At 44.7% G+C, this 20,639-nt stretch overlaps 1 protein-coding gene across 1 annotated transcript in view; it reads left to right on the top strand.

Moving 5' to 3' along the window:
* The window catches only part of LOC126439761 (uncharacterized), a 100,675-nt gene that overhangs the window by 66,642 nt on the left and 13,394 nt on the right, over positions 1–20,639 (top strand). The window contains exon 5 of the mRNA XM_050090586.1: positions 14,053–14,079. Within this exon, the coding sequence (XP_049946543.1) occupies positions 14,053–14,079 (27 nt within the window). The remainder of the gene's footprint in view (positions 1–14,052; positions 14,080–20,639) is intronic.

Genomic DNA, 20,639 nt, shown 5'->3' with positions numbered 1-20,639 from the left:
AATTTATGTTCGTACATTCCAAGCACATACAACATAGCGAAAAACTTCACGTAATGGCAATGGGAAACAAGTACAATTCTTCTGGATTGTTATAGAAAAAAGCGTAAAGAGCACGTGCAAATACACTAATTTGTTCTGAAGCGATATTGCAATTTTCTGTTGGTTAAACCATAGTTTCCAATGAAACTGTGAGCCGGACCGAGACTCGAACTCGGACCTTTGCCTCTGGTGGGCAAGAGCTCTACCAACTGAGCTACCCGAGCACAACTCATGCACCGTCCTCACAGCTTCAATTGTGCCAACATCTCGTCTCCTACCATCCAAATTTCACACACGTTCTCCTGCGAGCCGGCCGCTGTGGTCGAGCGGTTCTAGGCCCTTCAGTCCGAAACCACGCGGCTGCTACGGTCGCAGGTTCGAATCCTACCTCGGGCATGGATGTGTATGACGTCCTTAAGTTATTTAGGTTTATGTAGTTCTAAGTCTAGAGGACTGATGACCTCAGATGTTAAGTCCCATAGTGATTAAAGCCATTTGAACCATTTTCCTCCTGCGAACCTCGCAAAACTAGCACTCCTTAAGAAATTATATTGCGGAGACATGGCTTAGTCACAGCCTGGGGGATGTTTTCAGAAGGAAATTTTCACCCTGCAGAGGAGTCTTCTCTGATTAGAAACTTCCTGGCAGGTTATAAATGTGTATCAGGCCGAGACTCGAACTCTGGACTTTGGCCTTTCGTGCGCAAGTGCTCTACTGGCTAAGCTACCCAAGCACAGCTCACACCCCGTCGTCACAGCTTCAGTTTGGCCAGTATCTCGTCTCATACCTTCGAAAGTTCTATTGGAAACCATGCAGGAATAGCACTCCTGGAAGGAAGGTTAGCTGGCAGAGCACTTGCCCACTAAAGGCAAAGATCCCGAGTCTCGGTCTGGCATACAGTTTTAGTCTGCCAGGAAGACTCAGAGGAGCGCATATTCCACTGTAGAGTCAATACTTCATTCTGGAACCATCCACCTGTCTGTGACTAAGCCCTGTCTCTGCAATATCCTTTCTCCCAGGAGTGCTAACTCTGCAAGGTTTGCAGGAGAGCTCCTGTGAAGTTTGGAACCTAGGAGACGAGGTACTGGCAGAATTGAAGCTGTGAGGGCTGGTCGTAAATCGTGCTTGCTAGCTCGGATGGTAGAGGAATTGCCCGCGATAGGCAAAGGTCCCGAGCTCTAATCTCAGTCTGGCAACATAGTTTTAATCTGCCAGAAAGTTTCATACCAAGTGCAGAGCACTTGTTCGCATAAGGCAAAGGTCCTTTGTTCGAATCTCCGTTTGGTACACAGTTTTAATCTGTCAGGAAATTTCCTATCAGCACACACTCCGCTGCAGAGCGAAAATTTCGTTCATAGTTTCCGATGTTTCCCATGAACCACGGACTTGCCGTCGGTTTGGGTGGCTTGTCTGCCTTAGCGATACATAGCTGTACTGTGTGTACAACAACAATGGAGTGATGCCTGTCGAGAAGCCAGACAAACATATGGCTCCTGAAAAGGGGCGGCACCCTTTTCAGTCGTTGCAGGGGCATCAGTCTGGATGATTGACTCATCTGGCTAACCAAGACGGCATTGCTGTCCTGGTACTGCGAGCAGCCTAAAGCAAGTGGAAACTGCAGCTGTAATTTGCCATTTGGCATGTAGCTCTACTCTATGGTTAAATGGTGATAGCTTCTTGTTGGGTAAAAATTTCTGGGGATGAAAGAATCTCCCATTCGGATCTCCATGCAGGAACTACTCAGAAGGACGTCATCACCAAGGAAAACAAATCTGGCGTTCTACGGATAGGATTCTGGAATGTTAAATGCCTTAATTGGGCAGGTAGGTTAGTGGTTTTAAAAACGGATAGGTTGAAGTTCGATATATCGGGACTTAGCGAAGCTCGGTGTCAAGAGAAACAGGACTTCTGTCAGATGAATACAGGGTTATAAATACAAAGTCACAAAGGGATAATGCAGGAGTGGGTGTAATAATGAATAAGAAAATAGGAATGCAGATAACCCACGTGAAACAGCATAGTGAACGCATTAACGTAGCCAAGATATGCTCTAAATCCACACCTACAATAGTTGTACAAGTTTATATGCTAACTAGCTCTGTAGCTAATGGAGAGACGGAAGAAATGTATGATGAGATAAAAGAAATTATTCAGATAGTTAAAGGAAACGATAATTTAACTGTGATGGGAGACTGCAGTTTGTTAGTAGGAAAAGGAAGAAAAGCAAAAATTGAATATCGACTCACGGAAATAAATGAAAGAGCAAGCCGTCCGGTGGAATTTTGCACAGAGGATATCATTGCTAACAATGGAAATTTGTAGTAAGGTCTTATGGGACCATACTGCTGAGTACATCGGTCCCTAGGCCTACACACTTCTTAATCTAACTACAACTAACTTACGCTAAGGACAACACACACCCATGCCCGAGGGAGGACTCGAACCTCCGACGGGGGGAGCCGCGCGGACCGTGACAGGGCGCCCCAGACCGCTCGGCTACCGCGCGCGGCCATCGCTAACACCTTGTTTGAGAATCATAAAAGTAGCGCGTATACATGGAAGACTCCTGGAGACACTGGAAGGTTTCAGATTCATTACATAATGGCAAGAAAGGGATTTCAGAACCAGATTTTGAACTGTAAGACGTTTACAGGGTTAGATTGGACTCTGACCACAATTTATTGGTAGTCAACTGTAAATTAAACCTGAAGAAACTGCAAAAAGGTAGGAATTTAAGGAGACGGAACATGGATAAGTTAAAAAAACTAGAGGTTGCTGATAGTTTTAGAGGAAGCATTACGCAGCGATTGAGTAGAGCAAGGAAAAGGAATATACGAGGTGCATTCAAGTTCTAAGGCCTTCGATTTTTTTTCTAATTAACTACTCACCTGAAATCGATGAAACTGGCGTTACTTCTCGACGTAATCGCCCTGCAGACGTACACATTTTTCACAACGCTGACGCCATGATTCCATGGCAGCGACGAAGGCTTCTTTAGGAGTCTGTTTTGACCACTGGAAAATCGCTGAGGCAATAGCAGCACGGCTGGTGAATGTGCGGCCACGGAGAGTGTCTTTCATTGTTGGAAAAAGCCAAAAGTCACTAGGAGCCAGGTCAGGTGAGTAGGGAGCATGAGGAATCACTTCAAAGTTGTTATCACGAAGAAACTGTTGCGTAACGTTAGCTCGATGTGCGGGTGCGTTGTCTTGGTGAAATAGCACACGTGCAGCCCTTCCCGGACGTTTTTGTTGCAGTGCAGGAAGGAATTTGTTCTTCAAAACATTTTCGTAGGATGCACCTGTTACCATAGGGCCCTTTGGAACGCAATGGGTAAGGATTACGCCCTCGCTGTCCCAGAACATGGACACCATCATTTTTTCAGCACTGGCAGTTACGCGAAATTTTTTTGCTGGCGGTGAATCTGTGTGCTTCCATTGAGCTGACTGGCGCTTTGTTTCTGGATTGAAAAATGGCATCCACGTCTCATCCATTGTCACAACCGACGAAAAGAAAGTCCCATTCGTGCTGTCGTTGCGTGTCAACATTGCTTGGCAACAAGCCACACGGGCAGCCGTGTGGTCGTCCGTCAGCATTCGTGGCACCCACCTGGATGACACTTTTCGCATTGTCAGGTCATCATGCAGGATTGTGTGCACAGAACCCACAGAAATGCCAACTCTGGAGGCGATCTGTTCAACAGTAATTCAGCGATTCCCCAAAACAATTCTCTCCACTTTCTCGATCATGTCGTCAGACCAGCTTGTGCGAGCCCGAGGTTGTTTCGGTTTGTTGTCACACGATGTTCTGCCTTCATTAAACTGTCGCACCCACGAACACACTTTCGACACATCCATAACTCCATCACCACATGTCTCCTTCAACTGTCGATGAATTTCAATTGGTTTCACACCACGCAAATTCAGAAAACGAATGATTGCACGCTGTTCAAGTAAGGAAAACGTCGCCATTTTAAGTATTTAAAACAGTTCTCATTCTCGCCGCTGGCGGTAAAATTCCATCTGCCGTATGGTGCTGCCATCTCTGGGACATATTGACAATGAACACGGCCTCATTTTAAAACAATGCGCATGTTTCTATCTCTTTCCAGTCCGGAGAAAAAAAATCGTAGGCCTTAAGCTATAAGAGATGAAATAGCGAAGGCAGCAGAGTATCAAATAGGTCGAAAGACAAGGCATAGTAGAGATATTGAATTCAATTGATGAAAGAAGAAAATATAAAAATGCAGTAAATAAAGCAAGCGAACGGGAATAAAAACGTCTCTCAAAATGAGTTTGACAGGAATGGCTAGAGGACAAATGTAGGATTGTGTCACTAGGGGAAAAATTGATTCCACCTACAGTAAATTTAAAAATACTTCTTGAGAAAAGGGAAGCAACTGTATGAATATGAAGAGCTCAGATTTAAAACCAGTCCTAAGCAAGGAAGGGAAAGCTGAAAGGTAAATGAAGTATATAGAGGGTCTGTAAAGGGAGATGAACGGAGATATTATAGCCATGAAATTCACAACCCAGGATATAGCAAGGAAAATCGTCGTGTCAGTGTTTTGGGACAGGAAAAGAGTTCTGTGCATTGATTTTTTGCTAATAGGTGGGACAATAAATGCTGGAAGATGTTGTGGGATCTTGAAGAAACTTAGCAGAGCCATACAAAACAGACGTGCTGAGAACGAGAGTTTGTTCCCTCCATGAGAACCCGCGTCCGCACACCGCTCAAAAATGGCTCTGAGCACTATGGGACTTAACATCTGAGGTCATCAGTCCCCTACAACTTAGAACTACTTAAAGCTAACTAACCTAAGGACATCACACACATCCATGCCCGAGGCAGGATTCGAACCTGCGACCGTAGCGGTCGCGCGGTTCCGGACTGAAGTGCCTAGAACCGCTCGGCCACAGTGGACGGCCAATAAATTGAAGAAACACCTTATTGGAAAACACTTTTCCGACAACGACGATGTGAAAATCGAAGTGAAGAACTGACTGAAAAAGGCGTTGGGAGACGTCTATGACACAGGAATCAAAAAACTCGTCCTACGAATGACAAAATGTATAGAGATAAATGGTGATCGCGTGAAAAAATTATGCAACACCTGTACTACAATGCATCTAAATTTTGTTATGACAAATTAAATTTTTTGCACCTCAAAAAATTTTTGTAACATTAGTTTGCGAATTAGCCTCGTACAGATGCTTCACTAACGTAATACTGCCCAAAAACTTCCTTCAGTAGGAAATAAAATGATGGATACTACGGAATCATTTCATGACACGCTGTAACACGCCCATGTACGCAAGATAGTACAATTTGTTTCATCTTATGGCAAGTCGCGTAAGGGATTCATTTGCCTCCAGGGTCTGTAGTAGGAACACTCACATTCTTCTGTGATGTGGCCTTTCCACACAGCGTGTGGATTTCGACAACGATCGCCCATTAGCGAGCGACGGAGGTGGTTTGTTGCAGAGGTAGCAGACTGCTTCGGCAGTGCAGAGAGTACGGGGAAGGCACTGATTGTACATGTGGTGACGTTACACAATACCAAAGAAATAATTTATTAATGTTTATGAGGACAGTTTCCAGTGAAAGACCTGTCAGGCAATTATTAGGAGTTTTTCGTGCCAAAGTGGCTTCAGGTCACAGTTATGATGGTGGTAAAAGGAGGATTCTACATTGACGAGGGGTCCTCACAGATTCCGATTTTGTGTACACTTGTAGCAGATGGAGTTCAATGCACGCACATACGTTTTCTAAGACAGTACGACAAAGAACCCTGAAATATGACCTTTCACAGTTAGCAGATCTCCAAGTGCAGTTAAAAACAATTTTCATTATTTCGACGAATTCGTCGGTTTCTCAGCACGTTAGTACGTTCGATGGTTCGAATCTCGCTAGTAAGATAAATACAGGGTGACACAGAATAGCGGGAAAGTTTGAAATGTGTAGTGGCAGCCATGCGCACGTGGCAGCACTGCGGGTTCGTGACAGACAGCAAGTAAACAGTTCGCCATTTCCCTAATCATGCGTCAGTGGAACGGACAATAGCGTGCGTTAGCCATAAAAATGTTTTATAAAAGCAATGATTGTTTGCTAGCGGCACAGAGGGAGTTTCGAGGTTTTTGTAATTTAGGATGTCATGATGCCGTTCCGTCGAAAGACGCGATAAAATGTTGGATTAATAACTTTGAAGACACTGGATCTGCCCTCAAAAAGAAACCAACAGGACGACCAAGAAGTGTGCGTTCTCCAGCGAACACTGATGTTGAACGCGAGTCTGTCTTACGGAGACCACGGCGTCAATTCGTAAGCAAGAAGCAGCGATTGGAGTGTCCCGGGAGAGTGTTCGCAGAATCCTTCATCTTGATTTAAAATTTCATCCGTGCAAACTACAGATGGTGCAACAATTTAAGGACCATGATTTCCGATTACAACAAATGATAACAAATGATAACAAAAATAAACAATGACGATGAAGACGTCAGATGAGGCACAAGTAATGTGAACAAACGGAACTACCGTTACTGGGAAAACGCAAATCCTAATGCCGTTCATGAGCGCCCTTGACACGCTACTAAAGTGACAGTATGGCGTGGTGTTTCATCACGTGGGATTATCGGACCGTATTGTCTCGCAAATGAGCAACGAAACACAATAACTGCCAACGCCGATCGGTTCGCGGAGATGTTACGAACTTTCGTTACACCTGCATTGAACAACTTTGCAAACGTTCAAGAAGCCTGGTTTCAACGTGACGGAGCGACATCACACACTACACGGCAATCAGTGGCATACGTGCGAGAATTGTTTGACTACCGTGTGATCTCACGATTCGTTAACATACCCGGGCCTCCTAGATCGCCATGTCTATCCGTTTGTGACTTTTCTCGTGCAGCAAAGTCTACACGACTCGACCAAGAACCCTGGACGAGATAAAACAGAGAATTTGGGATGCAATCCACAATATGCCAGCTGAGATGTTGCAGGTTTCACGAATGTATTCGAACAGGAGGACGCCATCTAAAGGTCGTAATTTTAGAAAAATGATAAATGCCATCAATGTTTCCTAAATGGCAAAGTTGGGAGGTTTCAGTTACGATGAATGCAATTTATTTCCTTCTCCACTTCTAGTTTTATTGGATTGTGGAAATGTTCCTGTTTTTCTGCGTCACCCTGTATCTTTCAATTTTTTAAAAAAACTTATATATTTATTAACAAAGTGTAATCTCAGTTGACAGATATGGAACTATAGTGTTTAGTAAGAATAACATCTTGGTTATTCGTTGCTGCTGACAGTAAATTGAAATATGGCATACGAAGCCGATACATCAGATAGATAATGAGAAAGTATCATTTTCACAGACTCACTAGTGTTATTGAAATACGTAATTTTTTCATTGAATAAAATACGTTTTGGCATATTCCTAAGAAGTTTAAATTGATTTTCAGACATCTAGTAACCGTCAATAAAAGGATGCTACTTTTATTTTAAAAATATTATTCAAAACTTCTTGCTTAACGTTCGCATTTGTTGATCAATATTACATTTAAAAAAGTATGATACTAGCTAGATTCCACTCTCGTGTTCATGATTGAAAATCCGACTATGCTACAAGCTGAGTTAGTCAAATGCTGTTTGGGTAACAACACTCGGAAGTCTTGTCACCTTCAAAGCCAATTTTGTCTTGTTTGTTGGAGAACTGCGCGGTGGCACCTCAGCAAATTTACGTCCAGACACTGAACTTGGAGCCCTGTGAGTACGAAAGGAGTCGCAGAGGGCAGGGCGCTCTGTAGTGTCGCGTTGTGAGCGTCTCCATGCAGAGTGAGTGAGTGCTGCAGGCAGCTCGAGGGCTTCAGTGGGCAGAGAGGTGGGCACATGTCGTGCAAACTGCTTATGTCTCTGCGTCAAGAATTTGTAACGTGAACATCCAAACGAATAAACCATATTGCCCTTAATTGTATTTTTTTCCCGTGTGGCTACATGGAGTATTCAGTGTACAAAACTCAAGCAGAGTCGGGGAAGCAACTTTCATGCCTCATAAGGCGTGCACTGAGAAGAGTGGCTGTCATTTTGCACTGTCAATATTAGCCTGGACTGCTAAAGTAAACAAAACAAAACCAAGTATTCATTGCTGAGCGTTAGTTCTAGATCGGACAGTGCTAATTTTGGCACTCTCTACCATCTGATGTTTTTGACCATAAAGGCCTTCAAAAACATCTACAACCTATATGAGTGGTGTCTTTTCTTCCCGACATGTCCGAAAGAACAGGCACCACTTACACAGATACACAGCGATAAGCCGAAACATTACGACGACTGTCCACCGCGTCGCTGGACGCCGCCTGGTGGCGCTGCGGGCCCCTCACGCAGTGATGAAAGTGCGTGAGTGGAGCAGCCACGGATGGCGGAGATACGCGCCGCACATGGCGAAATCCACCGAGGTAAGCGACTTCGACAAATGGCAGATTATTATTACGCAGAACCTGTGAACGAGTATCTCTAAAACGGCGGAGACGGTCGAATGTTCACGTGCTACTGTCGTGAGCATCTGCGGGAAGGGGTTCGACTGTGAAACTACTATTAGGCGCTGAATAGCTAGACGTCCACTATTCTTCACAGGACGTTGGGGTCGGAGGCTTCTCTGCTATGTGAAGCAGCACGGATGGTGATCTGTGGCACCTCTGCCGAAACAGCACAGTGCTGGTGCAGCACAAGTGTTCCGGAGCACACCTCTCATCGTGCATTGCCCAACACGGAGCTCCGCAGCTCACCACCCCCACGTGTTGAGGCAACGACATCGTTAGCTACGATTGCAGCGGGCACAGGACTGTCGGGGTACGACCGTCGATCAATGGAAAAGTGTCGGCTCTTCGGGTGAACCACATTTTTGCTGCACTAGGTCGATGGTCGACATCGAGGTGAACGGCGGTTTCAAACGTGCAGCGACCCACTGACACTGGCTGGTGGGAGCAGTGTTATGGTGTGGGAGACATTCTCCTGCACTTGCGTGGCACCTGTGGTAGTAATCGGAGACACATTGACACTTCCTGGCAGATTAAAACTGTGTGCCCGACCGAGACTCGAACTCGGGACCTTTGCCTTTCGCGGGCAAGTGCTCTACCATCTGAGCTACCGAAGCACGACTCACGCCCGGTCCTCACAGCTTTACTTCTGCCAGTATCTCGTCTCCTACCTTCCAAACTCTACAGAAGCTCTCCTGCGAACCTTGCAGAACTAGCACTCCTGAAAGAAAGGATACTGTGGAGACATGGCTTAGCCACAGCCTGGGGGATGTTTCCAGAATGAGATTTTCACTCTGCAGCGGAGTGTGCGCTGATATGAGTAAAACTGTGAGCACCGGGCGTGAGTCGTGCTTCGGTAGCTCAAATGGTAGAGCACTTGCCCGCGAAAGGCAAAGGTCCCGAGTTCGAGTCTCGGTTGGGCACACAGTTTTAATCTGCCAGGAAGTTTCATATCAGCGCACACTCCGCTGCAGAGTGAAAATCTCATTCTTGAAACATCCCCCAGGCTGTGGCTAAGCCATGTCTCCGCAGTATCACCGAGCGAGGTGCCGCAGTGGTTAGACACTGGACTCGCATTCGGGAGGACGACGGTTCAATCCCGCGTCCGGCCATCCTGATTTAGGTTTTCCGTGATTTCCCTAAATCGCTCCAGGCAAATGCCGGGATGGTTCCTTTCAAAGGGCACGGCCGACTTCCTTCCCCATCCTTCCCTAATCCGATGCGACCGATGACCTCGCTGTCTGGCCTCCTTCCCCCAAAAACCACCACCATCTCCGCAGTATCCTTCTTTCAGGAGTGCTAGTTCTGCAAGGTTCGCAGGAGAGCTTCTGTAGAGTTTGGAAGGTAGGAGACGAAGTACTGGCAGAAGTAAAGCTGTGAGGACCGGGCGTGAGTCGTGCTTCGGTAGCTCAGATGGTAGAGCATTTGCCCGCGAAAGGCAAAGGTCCCGAGTTCGAGTCTCGGTCAGGCACACAGTTTTAATCTGCCAGGAAGTTTCATATCAGCGCACACTCCGCTGCAGAGTGAAAATCTCATTCTGGACACATTGGCAGTTGCATACTGCCTGCATCCCATCATGGCTCAAATGGCTCTGAGCACTATGGGACTTCTGAGGTCATCAGTCCCCTAGAACTTAGAACTACTTAAACCTAACTAACCTAAGGACATCACACACATCCCTGCCTGAGGCAGGATTCGAACCTGCGACCGTAGCGGTAGCGCGGTTCCAGACTGCAGCGCCTAGCACTGCTCGGCCACTCCGGCCGGCCATCCCTTCATGCTCGGCGTCTTCTCCGACGGCGATGTCATCTTTCAGCAGTATAATGGTCCGTGTATCGGAGCGAGAACCGTGCTACAGTGGTTTGAGGAGCAATAAAGTGAACTCACGGTGATGTCTCGGCGACCAAATGCGTCTGATGTAAATCCTACGGTAGCCATCTGAGTCGCTATCCGGTGCCATCACTGCGCAAGCAAATCAGCGTCCCGTTATTTACGCGAATTACATGAGCTGTGCCGACAAACTTTCGGGGCCACGCGGGGTAGCCGTGCGGTCTTAGACGCCTTCCCACGGTTCGCATGGCTTCCGGCGTCGGAGGTTCGACTCCTCCCTTGGGCATGGGTGTGTGCGTGTTGTCCTTAGCATAAATTAGTTTTAGATAGATTAAGTAGTGTGTAAGCCTACGGACCGATGACCTCAGCAGTTTGCTCCCATAGGAACTTACCACAAATTTCCAAATTTTCAAAACGTCGGAACCCTGTTACTCGAAATCAGTGATGTATTTCGTTCAAAAGACGGACAAAGAGGCTATGAAGCAGGAGGTCATAACCTTTTGGCTCAGCAGTGTATATGCGCCGTCAGGGCTAACATCATCATTCAGTGCAGAGCACTCCTCACCCGCCCTTGCAAGGGACTGTGTGCGATGCGGTGAGCGAAAAGGGGGAAGAGGGCCAGGGGACGCAACTTTGGTTGTGTGCGGCGAATGATGGTTCAGATGGTTCTGAGCACCATGGGACTTAACATCTGAGGTCGTCAGTTCCCTAGACTTAGAACTACTTAAACCTAACTAACCTAAGGACATCACACACATCCATGCCCGAGGCAGGATTCGAAGCTGCGACCGTAGCGGTCGCGCGGTTTACGACTGTAGCGCCTAGAACTGCTCGGCCAACATGGCCGGCTCTGCAGCGAACAGGAATATGGATGTAGCACGGGTAGCACACTTGTGTAGTCTGCGCAGTTGAATCTAACTGCTATGTCAAGGTAGCGTAGTTAGTTTATGCATCTTCCAAGACCCGGTTTAGAACCCCAGCGTTGATAGAAATTTTCATTTGTCACCTATGAATTTTTTCGTTGCTCGAATGCGGCAGAGGTCAGGATTTCTTCTTCTTCAACATTTCCTCTGTAACGAGTATATAATATGTGTATTGAGTGCCACTGTTTGTATGGGTGCTCAGAAAGTAACTGTGTGGTTACTATGTACACTATGTTGGGAATGACATCCACGAGTGACTATACAAGGCTGAACCCGCCTAATTTTGTTGGGAATCCCTTTCCGTCCATCTGGTTATGATATGCTTGTCATGTATGAAGTTATTTCAATATTTAAATCTCGAATCAAGCATGGGTGATTGCGGTACACTACATGCTATTCCCCGAAGAAAAAGGTCTGTTGGCATAAACTCCGAGGAGCGAGGCTGCCATAGGTTCTTTGAGATGAAAATTTCGCCAAAAACCTCTTCCATAAGACGCATAGTGTGTTGTAAGCTGTGTTAGCAGTAGCGTCATCTTGTTGAAACACTGAGTAGTTGGTTTCGTCTTCCCTCAGATGGGCGATACAATCCTGGATCATTAAACAAAAACGTTTACTGTTCACGGTTTCGTGAAACAATAAACATCAGACGATGAGCCGTATGATATCGCTCACCAGGTCCCATTGTAAAACTGCATCTTCCACAAGAGTAGCGAAACCTTACTTAGCTTCCGAGAGCTAGTATTCGGTATGACATCAGCACTCTATTATCTAATGGCAACTGGCAGTAGAAAGGATTCTAAGTGTCGTAGGTTTTGATATTCAACACCTGTAGCAGGTGCCTACGAATATCTGCCCCTAAATTTCAACATAAGTTATTGCTGGACTCCTTTGGATCCAGTGGATACTTCTCTCTGCTTCAGTTTTTTCCCCAACCCGCCACAATCCTCTATCTTTTTAAAAGTTATTCTTTTTGCTCCTTCTCACAATGGAATTTACAGAATGCAGATTTCTCCCGGATGGCCATGCAGTGACCACGCAAGGCGTCCCACATCTGTCCCGCGCTGCAGCTGCTTCCCAGTGTGTACCTGGCTGCATTCTGTCCCTTTTAGCGAAAAAAAGTTTTCCGAACCACTTGCTATTCTCGCCGTGCAGTTCTCGACTTCCCACAGCCAGCCAGCAGATCCACCTTGCACAGAAACGTTACACATATCAGCATAGACTTGCAGTAATGATGAACTTATTAGATTCACAATCGCTGGCATTTGTTTCAGTTACATGTACAATTTCATTTATCGCTCGAAAATTGAATTGAATTTGTAGTCTAGTTTGATGACTGGGTTATTAATTAGATTAAAGAGCAGTTATGGGAGACACTGTTCCATAACACTGCCCCTAAATGTATTGGCAATATACATGCCATTTGGGTATACTGAGCGCATCCAAAATAGGGCAGCACACGCAAGTCTGGGCTTTTTGAATTTCTCGCTGTCATAAGTAGGCTTCTTAAATTTCCCATCATTTTAAAATTTGGAGAAGTGAGGTAGTTCCATCATCTTGGATATTTCAGTAGTTGCCCTGTCTTGGATTTTTTAATTTCCTGCCTTGCCATCTGCGATTCCACTATCTTGGAATGCTATGTCATATACAAATAAGGGCAGCAAACACTGTAACGGGTTTCGTCCCAGAGTGCTCGTTGCATCTCTGCTCAAGAATCTATCTCATTCTGAATGCAAGGCTTTACTTTATTCGCAGTTAGTGTAAAGTGTACCTTATTTATCTTTAGTAATTAGCCTTGGCATAATTTCATTTTTTTAATTGTATCTAGGGAAAATTTTCCTAACTTTCTTCAAAATATTATTTGTTAAATAAGTAACAACCTTTTGCCTTCCTAAGCCACTGACAGATGACAACTATGCCTCACAAACACAGATAAAATTATTTGTGACTTATGGCTAAATATCATTATAAATGAAACATAAACTTGTTTCTGTGTGTGTTGCTGCAGTCAGAACAGACGAAAATAGAACAGAATTTACAATTTTAGCCTATTATATAAATGAAACTTAATTTAAGAGAGGGGTAAAAGGAAATTAAGTTTGACAGTTTAAAACTAAGGTATCATCTTGTCTCACATATTTTTCTAAATCTCACAGACTTTTTAAATGATATCTTCCAATATTTAGGGTTACTTTGGATGAGTCTGAAAATCTTATATGAATGAAATTCAAGATATGCCTTGTGACAGCTGAACTCAAAAGAAATAAAACTAAGACAGATTTCACTGTAATGTCCTATAAACTTCAAAGGCATTGAAAGTGAATAACTAGTTCCGATTGGGCAAAACAGGGAAAGGAACACGCCAGAGTGCTATAGAAAGCTGTTTTGATTGTTCACATAGGCACTGTGCTGAGTGTGTTTTATTGATATAATTTTTTTTCATCTTATTAGTTGCCATGCAGATTACTAGGACTGATAAAAATTACGCAATAAGAACATCGTTAATTGAAATTTGTCTGAAATTAAGTTTTTAAACCATCAGTAGAAAGTTTTCTTTTTTGCTTCATGATTTAGATATGTGTCTATTGTATAAAAGCGACTGCCATTGCTGAAGAAACTTAGAACTATACTATTCTCCTGCACTTATCTCATTTACTTTTGTACATTTATATTTATTAAAAACAGACTCTGTTGACTTTATATATTTACACTACTTTTCTTTCTGCAGCTCTGGGATTCAAGCCACCTGTAGGAGGTATGTATCGTCCATATAACCAAATTTTTGTTATTGTTGCGGATATGTTCTCAGTTGTGCAACAGTGTCTTTACAGCATTATTTATTATGTGAGATGTTATATCAAAATCCAGTTTCAATGAGCATGCCATGTAATCAACTGGCATCAAATGGTTCAAATGGCTCTGAGCACTATGGGACTTAACGTCTGAGGTCATGAGTCCCCTAGGACTTAGAACTACTTAAACCTGACTGATGTAAGGATATCACACACATCCATGCTTGAGGCAGGATTCGAATCTGCGGCCGTAGCAGTCGCTCGGTTCCGGACTGAAGCGCCTAGAACTGCTCAGCCACCACGGCCGGCTCAACTGACTTCAAAAGTTTTTATGTATGTCTACTGAATCATTACTACAGAATGTCTTGGTCCATCGTTTTGGCCTTCTACCTGAGGTCTCATTCCAGAACAGTACTCACCCAGTACGCTGGACATGATGATTGTACAAGAATTATGCTGTAATAAATAATACAAAAGAACTGTTAACATCATGACAATTGCTATTCTTATAAAATTCTCGTTACAAAATGGACAGAATTACCACAGACTCTGAAAAGAAGCAAGAGGTTGGCAATTATTAAATTAAATCTTTAGTGCTTGTTCTAGTGTTTTATTAGAAAATAGTCACAGATGCGACTGTTGGGCTGAATGTTAGTTTGACACTCTTTGAAAGGAGATGAAAAGAGACATTTCTCCCTTCTGTGGAAGAGTTGTTGGATTACTTGATAGAGTAATCCCCCACCCCACTGTGTCCCAGCACTGCCAGCTATTGAACCCAGCAAGGTGGCGCTGTGGTTAGCACACTGGACTCGCATTCGGGAGGACGACGGTTCAATCCCGCACCCGGTCCTCCTGATTTAGGTTTGCCGTGATTTCCCTAAATCACTCCAGGCAAATCCCTGCATGGTTTCTTTGAAAGGGTACAGCCGACATCCTTCCCTAATCCGATGAGACCGATGACCTCGCTGTCTGGTCTCATCCACCAAACAATCCAAACCAGCTATTGATATTACTTTCTACATAAGACGCAGTTGGGAATTCGCAGGCAACATTTTACGTAAGGCTTTTCTGTGACAGTTGCTAGTCTCTAGTGAAACTTCAAGTTTCCAGTACACAGTCACAATATGTTTTACGTTATTTCCACTCTGTGTGGGCCGCCCACTTAGAGGTGCCATGTTCCGAATTATGCAGCCCCTCCCACTGGAATTTCGAGTCCTCCCTCAGCCATGGGTATGTGTGTTGTTATTAACATAGTTTAAGTAGTGTGTAAGTCTAGGGACCTCACCAGTTTGGTCCCATAGGAATTCACACACACACACACACACACACACACACACACACATAGCGAGAGAGAGAGAGAGAGAGGGAGAGAGAGAGGAGAGAGAGAGCGAGAGAGAAGGAGAAAGAGACACTATGATGTATTAAATCATGATTTGTAAAGCAGTCAACTAAAAGAGGAACGATACAATGAAAGATTTTAAATGGAGCAGCAGGAACTGCAGCTGACTAAAGGTTGGACTGGTAAGGGATGAGACACCGCTCTGAAACCCCTTCAACCTAACAGCTTAGAGTGTAATCTGGTCAGTTCAACGAATTTCAGAAATGGCTGGAACTTTCTACGGAGAAAACGCCACCCACAAAGAGCAACGTCCAGTACGGTGACAAGTGACAAGCCACTCACCTTCCCATTCACGCCTGACCTTCTGGCTCAACGGTGAGTTCACAGGTTCCAAGGGAATGATGCTTTCTTCAACTGCCACTCCCTACAGGCCTCCTTCACCTCTATATCTACCTGCTGGTTTCCAGCCCAGGTACCTGGCAGAACACCACCACCTATCCACAATGTGGCCGCAAGAGAAATGCAGTTCGTATATTTTACGAAACCTTTTCACCTACCTGCTTACTTTGAAGAGCCTGTATAGCACTAAGGGTATTGGATCAGTTTAGAAACATGTTTCCTTTGTATCATCTCATATGATACAGGGCCTTCCAAATATCCTACAGCTCAGCATGACGGATTATGAAAGCATCTGGTAGGCAGACTCTGAGGACACAATCAGAGAAAACCATTGAGCACCCAAGGGATCCTCTCTGTCTAGATACATTTCAATAAACAATCTTAAAATTCATGTGTCCATGTAAGACGTTAGTAAATATACCTAAAAAATTACGATCTTTAAAATCAGTCAAATTTAAAATAAGTAATGGCTTCTAAACGTAATATAGTGGGGAATTACTCCACCTGTCTTGTAAGGCTTAGTATTCGCCACAACCACTCTTAAAATACAGCTCTTTGTTCGGTTCCCAAATGGTCCCACTGCTCACAGACGATTATCGAAAAGCCACTCTGTGAGTGGGAGAGAATCAGTATGGTATGCTGGCAATTAGATTTTACAAGACGTTTTGTAAGCTTGTTGCACAGTGAGTAGCTTCTTTTTTTCTTTTTATTTACAACGTGATCCATTACAATATTTGTAATATTCCATGTATGTATTGTGTGTGGGTGGGTGTGTGTGTAGTGTGATCTTTGTTTTGTATGATGATGACAGGGGAAAGGAGAGGGTGAAAGCCAGTGCTGGCGCATGGCCTGCTCCTCATGATTGACACAAAGGGGGCCACCAGGCTGAACACCCCCATCCAGCAGACAAACCACCATCAACAGTGTTGCATGCCCCCGCTTGATGAGGCACTGCAGAGAGCTTTGGTATTCAAACGAGAACACTGGCGTAAAGCGTGGTGACCAGGAGCTTTACGCCACCACCTCTCCTCCCCTCGCCGCCCAAATACTGGCAGTAAAAACTTTTTCCGCCACCAGAATGCAAACTGCCTTACCACCAGGTCAAGCGCCACTGCACAGGATTGCATTAGCGACCTCAGCCGTGGAGATTTGTTACGGCGAGCAGCTGCCGTCAGATCAGAAGTGGTGGCTGGCAAGCTTCGGTGAAGAGGCTCTAAATGCACCTTTTGCCAGTCTAATGCCCACCCAGTGGACCTCCAAATATGACGGTCTAGAAGGTCTGATCATCGGAGATCCATCATGAAGCTGGGACTAGACAAACTCTCTTTAAAACTGGGGCAGGTCTGCTCGATCTTCTTCCCAAACTCTGTGTGCTGCACGATTTAAAATTTCAAGGGCTTTGATGGATCGAGAGCAAAAGTTCCTCAGATGTGGCAGGCACTTGAACGCTTGATGAAAATGGATGCCCATATACCTCACCGACGCCTTCATATTTAAAAAGATGTCCCTCAGTTTCAGTTCTGGAAGACGGAAAGGATGACGGGAACTGTTAACAAGCAACACATGCAGTTTATTTTTTGACAATTACTTGAATCCAGGTCTGTGTGCCCATCTCTCTAGTCTCTTAGCAATCATCTGCAGTTGGTGCGTACTTGCTTCAATTGTGAAAGATGTATTGAAAACTGAAAAACTCTCCGCAACTAAAGCGCCCGAACAGTCCATTGAGGTATTGTTAGTTATAGCCATCAGAAACCACGTCACAGTTGAAACATCTCCTTGAGGGATATAGTTTTCTTCCATAAAAGTATTCGGTAAAACTTTACTAACTAGATACCTAAACTAATGTGGGGAGAAGAAACACGTAAGAACATGAAGACGTTCCTGTACGTCTTTTCTGTATAAACATGGGACAACCTGTAGCACTGTCTGGTAGCAGAAGGCAACGAAACACAGCTTCAGTACAGGTTTTATGATGAACTTTGATTGCAAATGTTAATGGAAATTCAAATATATTCAGTAGTCAACGCTCTCTTTCCTGTCATTTGAATATCAGACACACTTTCTATTGGCAGAAGTAAGCAAGAATGCCAGTTAAAAAGGCCAACTATCTTCTAAATCGCCATTTTTTTTTTTTCGTTGATCAATGTCCTTACAGGTTTTCCAGTGGCCGCAACGGTTCCCCCTCCTGTGCCAACTTTTCGCCCCAGAGCAGCAGTTGCGCCCTCCGTCCTCAATTGTTCTTTCCGTATAGTCCAGTCTCTGTCTTGCCCTACGATTTTCATACTCTGTAATTCCTTCAAGCATCATAAAAGTTATTCCTTGATTCTTAACACATGCGCCATCATCACGTCTCTTCTTTTTGTAAATGTTTTCCATATAATCTTCTCCGCTCCCCATTCCGTATCTTATCAGTCCTCCTAATTTTCAACATCCTTCCATAGCACCACGTCCAAAACGCTTTGACTCTCTTCTTTCTGGGATTTTCTCGTCCGACATTCGGTTCCACACAAAGCTGCAGTCCATACACACATTTTCAGAAATATCTTCCTCAAAACAAGGAAATTTTTTTTGACAACAACAGACTTTCTCACAAACCACGTTTCTTCCTCACCTCACTATTTTCGCCTTTCTTCGATTCACTCTCAGTCCATTTTCTGTGCTCTGTAGACTGTTCATTCTATTCAGTATGTTCTGCAAATATTCCTTGCTTTCACTGATATGAACAATGTCATCTGCGAATCTTATCCCTGGTGATCTTTCACTCTGTGGTTCAACCCCACTCCTGGACCGACCTGTCACTGCTTCTGCGATGTACACATCGAACAAAATGTTCAGATATTTATTAATTCCCAAGGGACCAAACTGCTGAGGTCTGGGGTCCCTAGACTTACACATTACTTAAACTAACTTATGCTAAGAACAACACACACACCCCATGCCCGAGGGAGGACTCGAACCTCCGGCGGGAGGAGCCGCGCAATCCGTGACACAGCGCCTCAAACCACGCGGCCACTCCGCGCGGCTACATTGAACAGTGAGAATGAAAGAGTTAATACGAGCATTTCGTCATTTGCCTTCAGTACTAATTGTTACTTTTTGATACTTTTACATATGTATATTTCACGTCTTTCCGTAATGCTCACTGTTATTTTCTCAGAATTTCGATAGTCCTTCACCATTCGCCATTCCGTAACGTTTTTCCTAGGTCTGCAAATCCCATAAAAGAGCCTCAATTTTTCTTAAGTGTTGCTTCTTCAGAACTGCCTTCACCTTTTCTAAAGCAAAACCATCGGTCACGTCCACAACTATTTTTGCATCCTACGCTATTTGTTTCTGAAACTTGCATTCTTGAGCTACTGTACTGATTGTGCAATAAGTCTCACATTTATTTCCCTTTACTACCTTTGGAATTGTACCGATGATATTTTCGAAAGTCTCCACCACAACATGAAAAGTCGTTTTGTTGCGTTTAATCCCAGCGCATTTAGGAATTGCAAAACTTGAGTATCTATGTCTTTTACCTTATTCAAGCGCAAGTCCTCCATATCTCTTTCAGACTCTAATAATGAACGTTTGTTTCTTCTTCCTGCTCGTCGCTGACAGCTCTTTTCCCTCCTAAAGCCATTAAACACCGTCTTTCCACATATCCTGTATCTCTTCTGCGTTTAACATCGTAACTCCTTCTACACTATTAATGTTGACACTTCTGCATTTAATTTCAACGGAAGTTGTTTTGATTTTTCTGTATGCTGAATTTATCTTTCCGACGATCATTTCTTTTTCGATTTATTCGCAATTTTCGTGCAGCTTTCTTGACATGCTATCGCTGTGCTTAGTTCCTAAGTACATATTGCTTTATTCCTGTCTTTTCCCGAGTATTTTCCTACTTCTTTCATCCGAATATCAGTTTAAATATTTCTTCAGATGGTTCAAATGGCTCTGAGCACTATGGGACAACTTCTGAGCTCATCAGCCCCCTAGAACTTAGAACTACTTAAACCTAACTAACCTAAGGACATCACACACATCCATGCTCGTGGCAGGATTCGATCCTACGACCGTAGCGGTCGCGCGGTTCCAGACTGTAGCGCCTAGAACCGCTCGGCCACTCCGGCCGACAATATTTGTTCCATTACAGAAAGTTTTTTCTCAGTTATTCTACCCGTACCTACACTGATCAGCCAGAACATAATGGCCTACTATCGATATAAATCCATCCAGGCGATAGCGGCGTCAGCCGGCGAGATATGCCTGCTGAACGGACACACGTACGGTGCATGTGGTATCAATGAGTGTGCTGTCTGTGTGTTGAATTGTAAAGGCTCGCGTTCTGTCTGACCGAAGGCAGACTGCAATGGCCTGGAGGTTAGGCACGAGCATTTCAAAAACTGCAAGGAGAGCTGTGGTGAATGTCTTCAACGCCAAGCACAAACCACGTCCTGACGTCGTAGGGTTGGGCGGCCACCTCCCATTACAGATGTCGGATGTAGTAGGCTGGGCGGATTGGTAAAACAGGACAGGCTGCCAACTGTGGCGGAACTAGCACGAGACTTTAATGCTGGGCAGGGCACAAGTGTGTCTGAACTCACAGTGCACCGGACACTCCTAACGATGGGCCTCCGCAGCCGACGGCCCATGCTTGTGCTAATATGAACAGCACGACACTGACGACTTCGTCTGGAATGTTCAGCACTGGGCAGTGCAACAGTGGCAGAGCCTTGCATGGCTGTATGAATCCCGATACCTTCTCCGTCATCCCGATAGCAGGGCGCGAATCTGTCGCCT

The sequence above is a fragment of the Schistocerca serialis genome, unplaced genomic scaffold (assembly GCF_023864345.2).
Source record: "Schistocerca serialis cubense isolate TAMUIC-IGC-003099 unplaced genomic scaffold, iqSchSeri2.2 HiC_scaffold_1343, whole genome shotgun sequence".
NCBI lineage: Eukaryota > Metazoa > Arthropoda > Insecta > Orthoptera > Acrididae > Schistocerca > Schistocerca serialis.
This window is presented reverse-complemented; position numbering and strand designations above follow the sequence as displayed.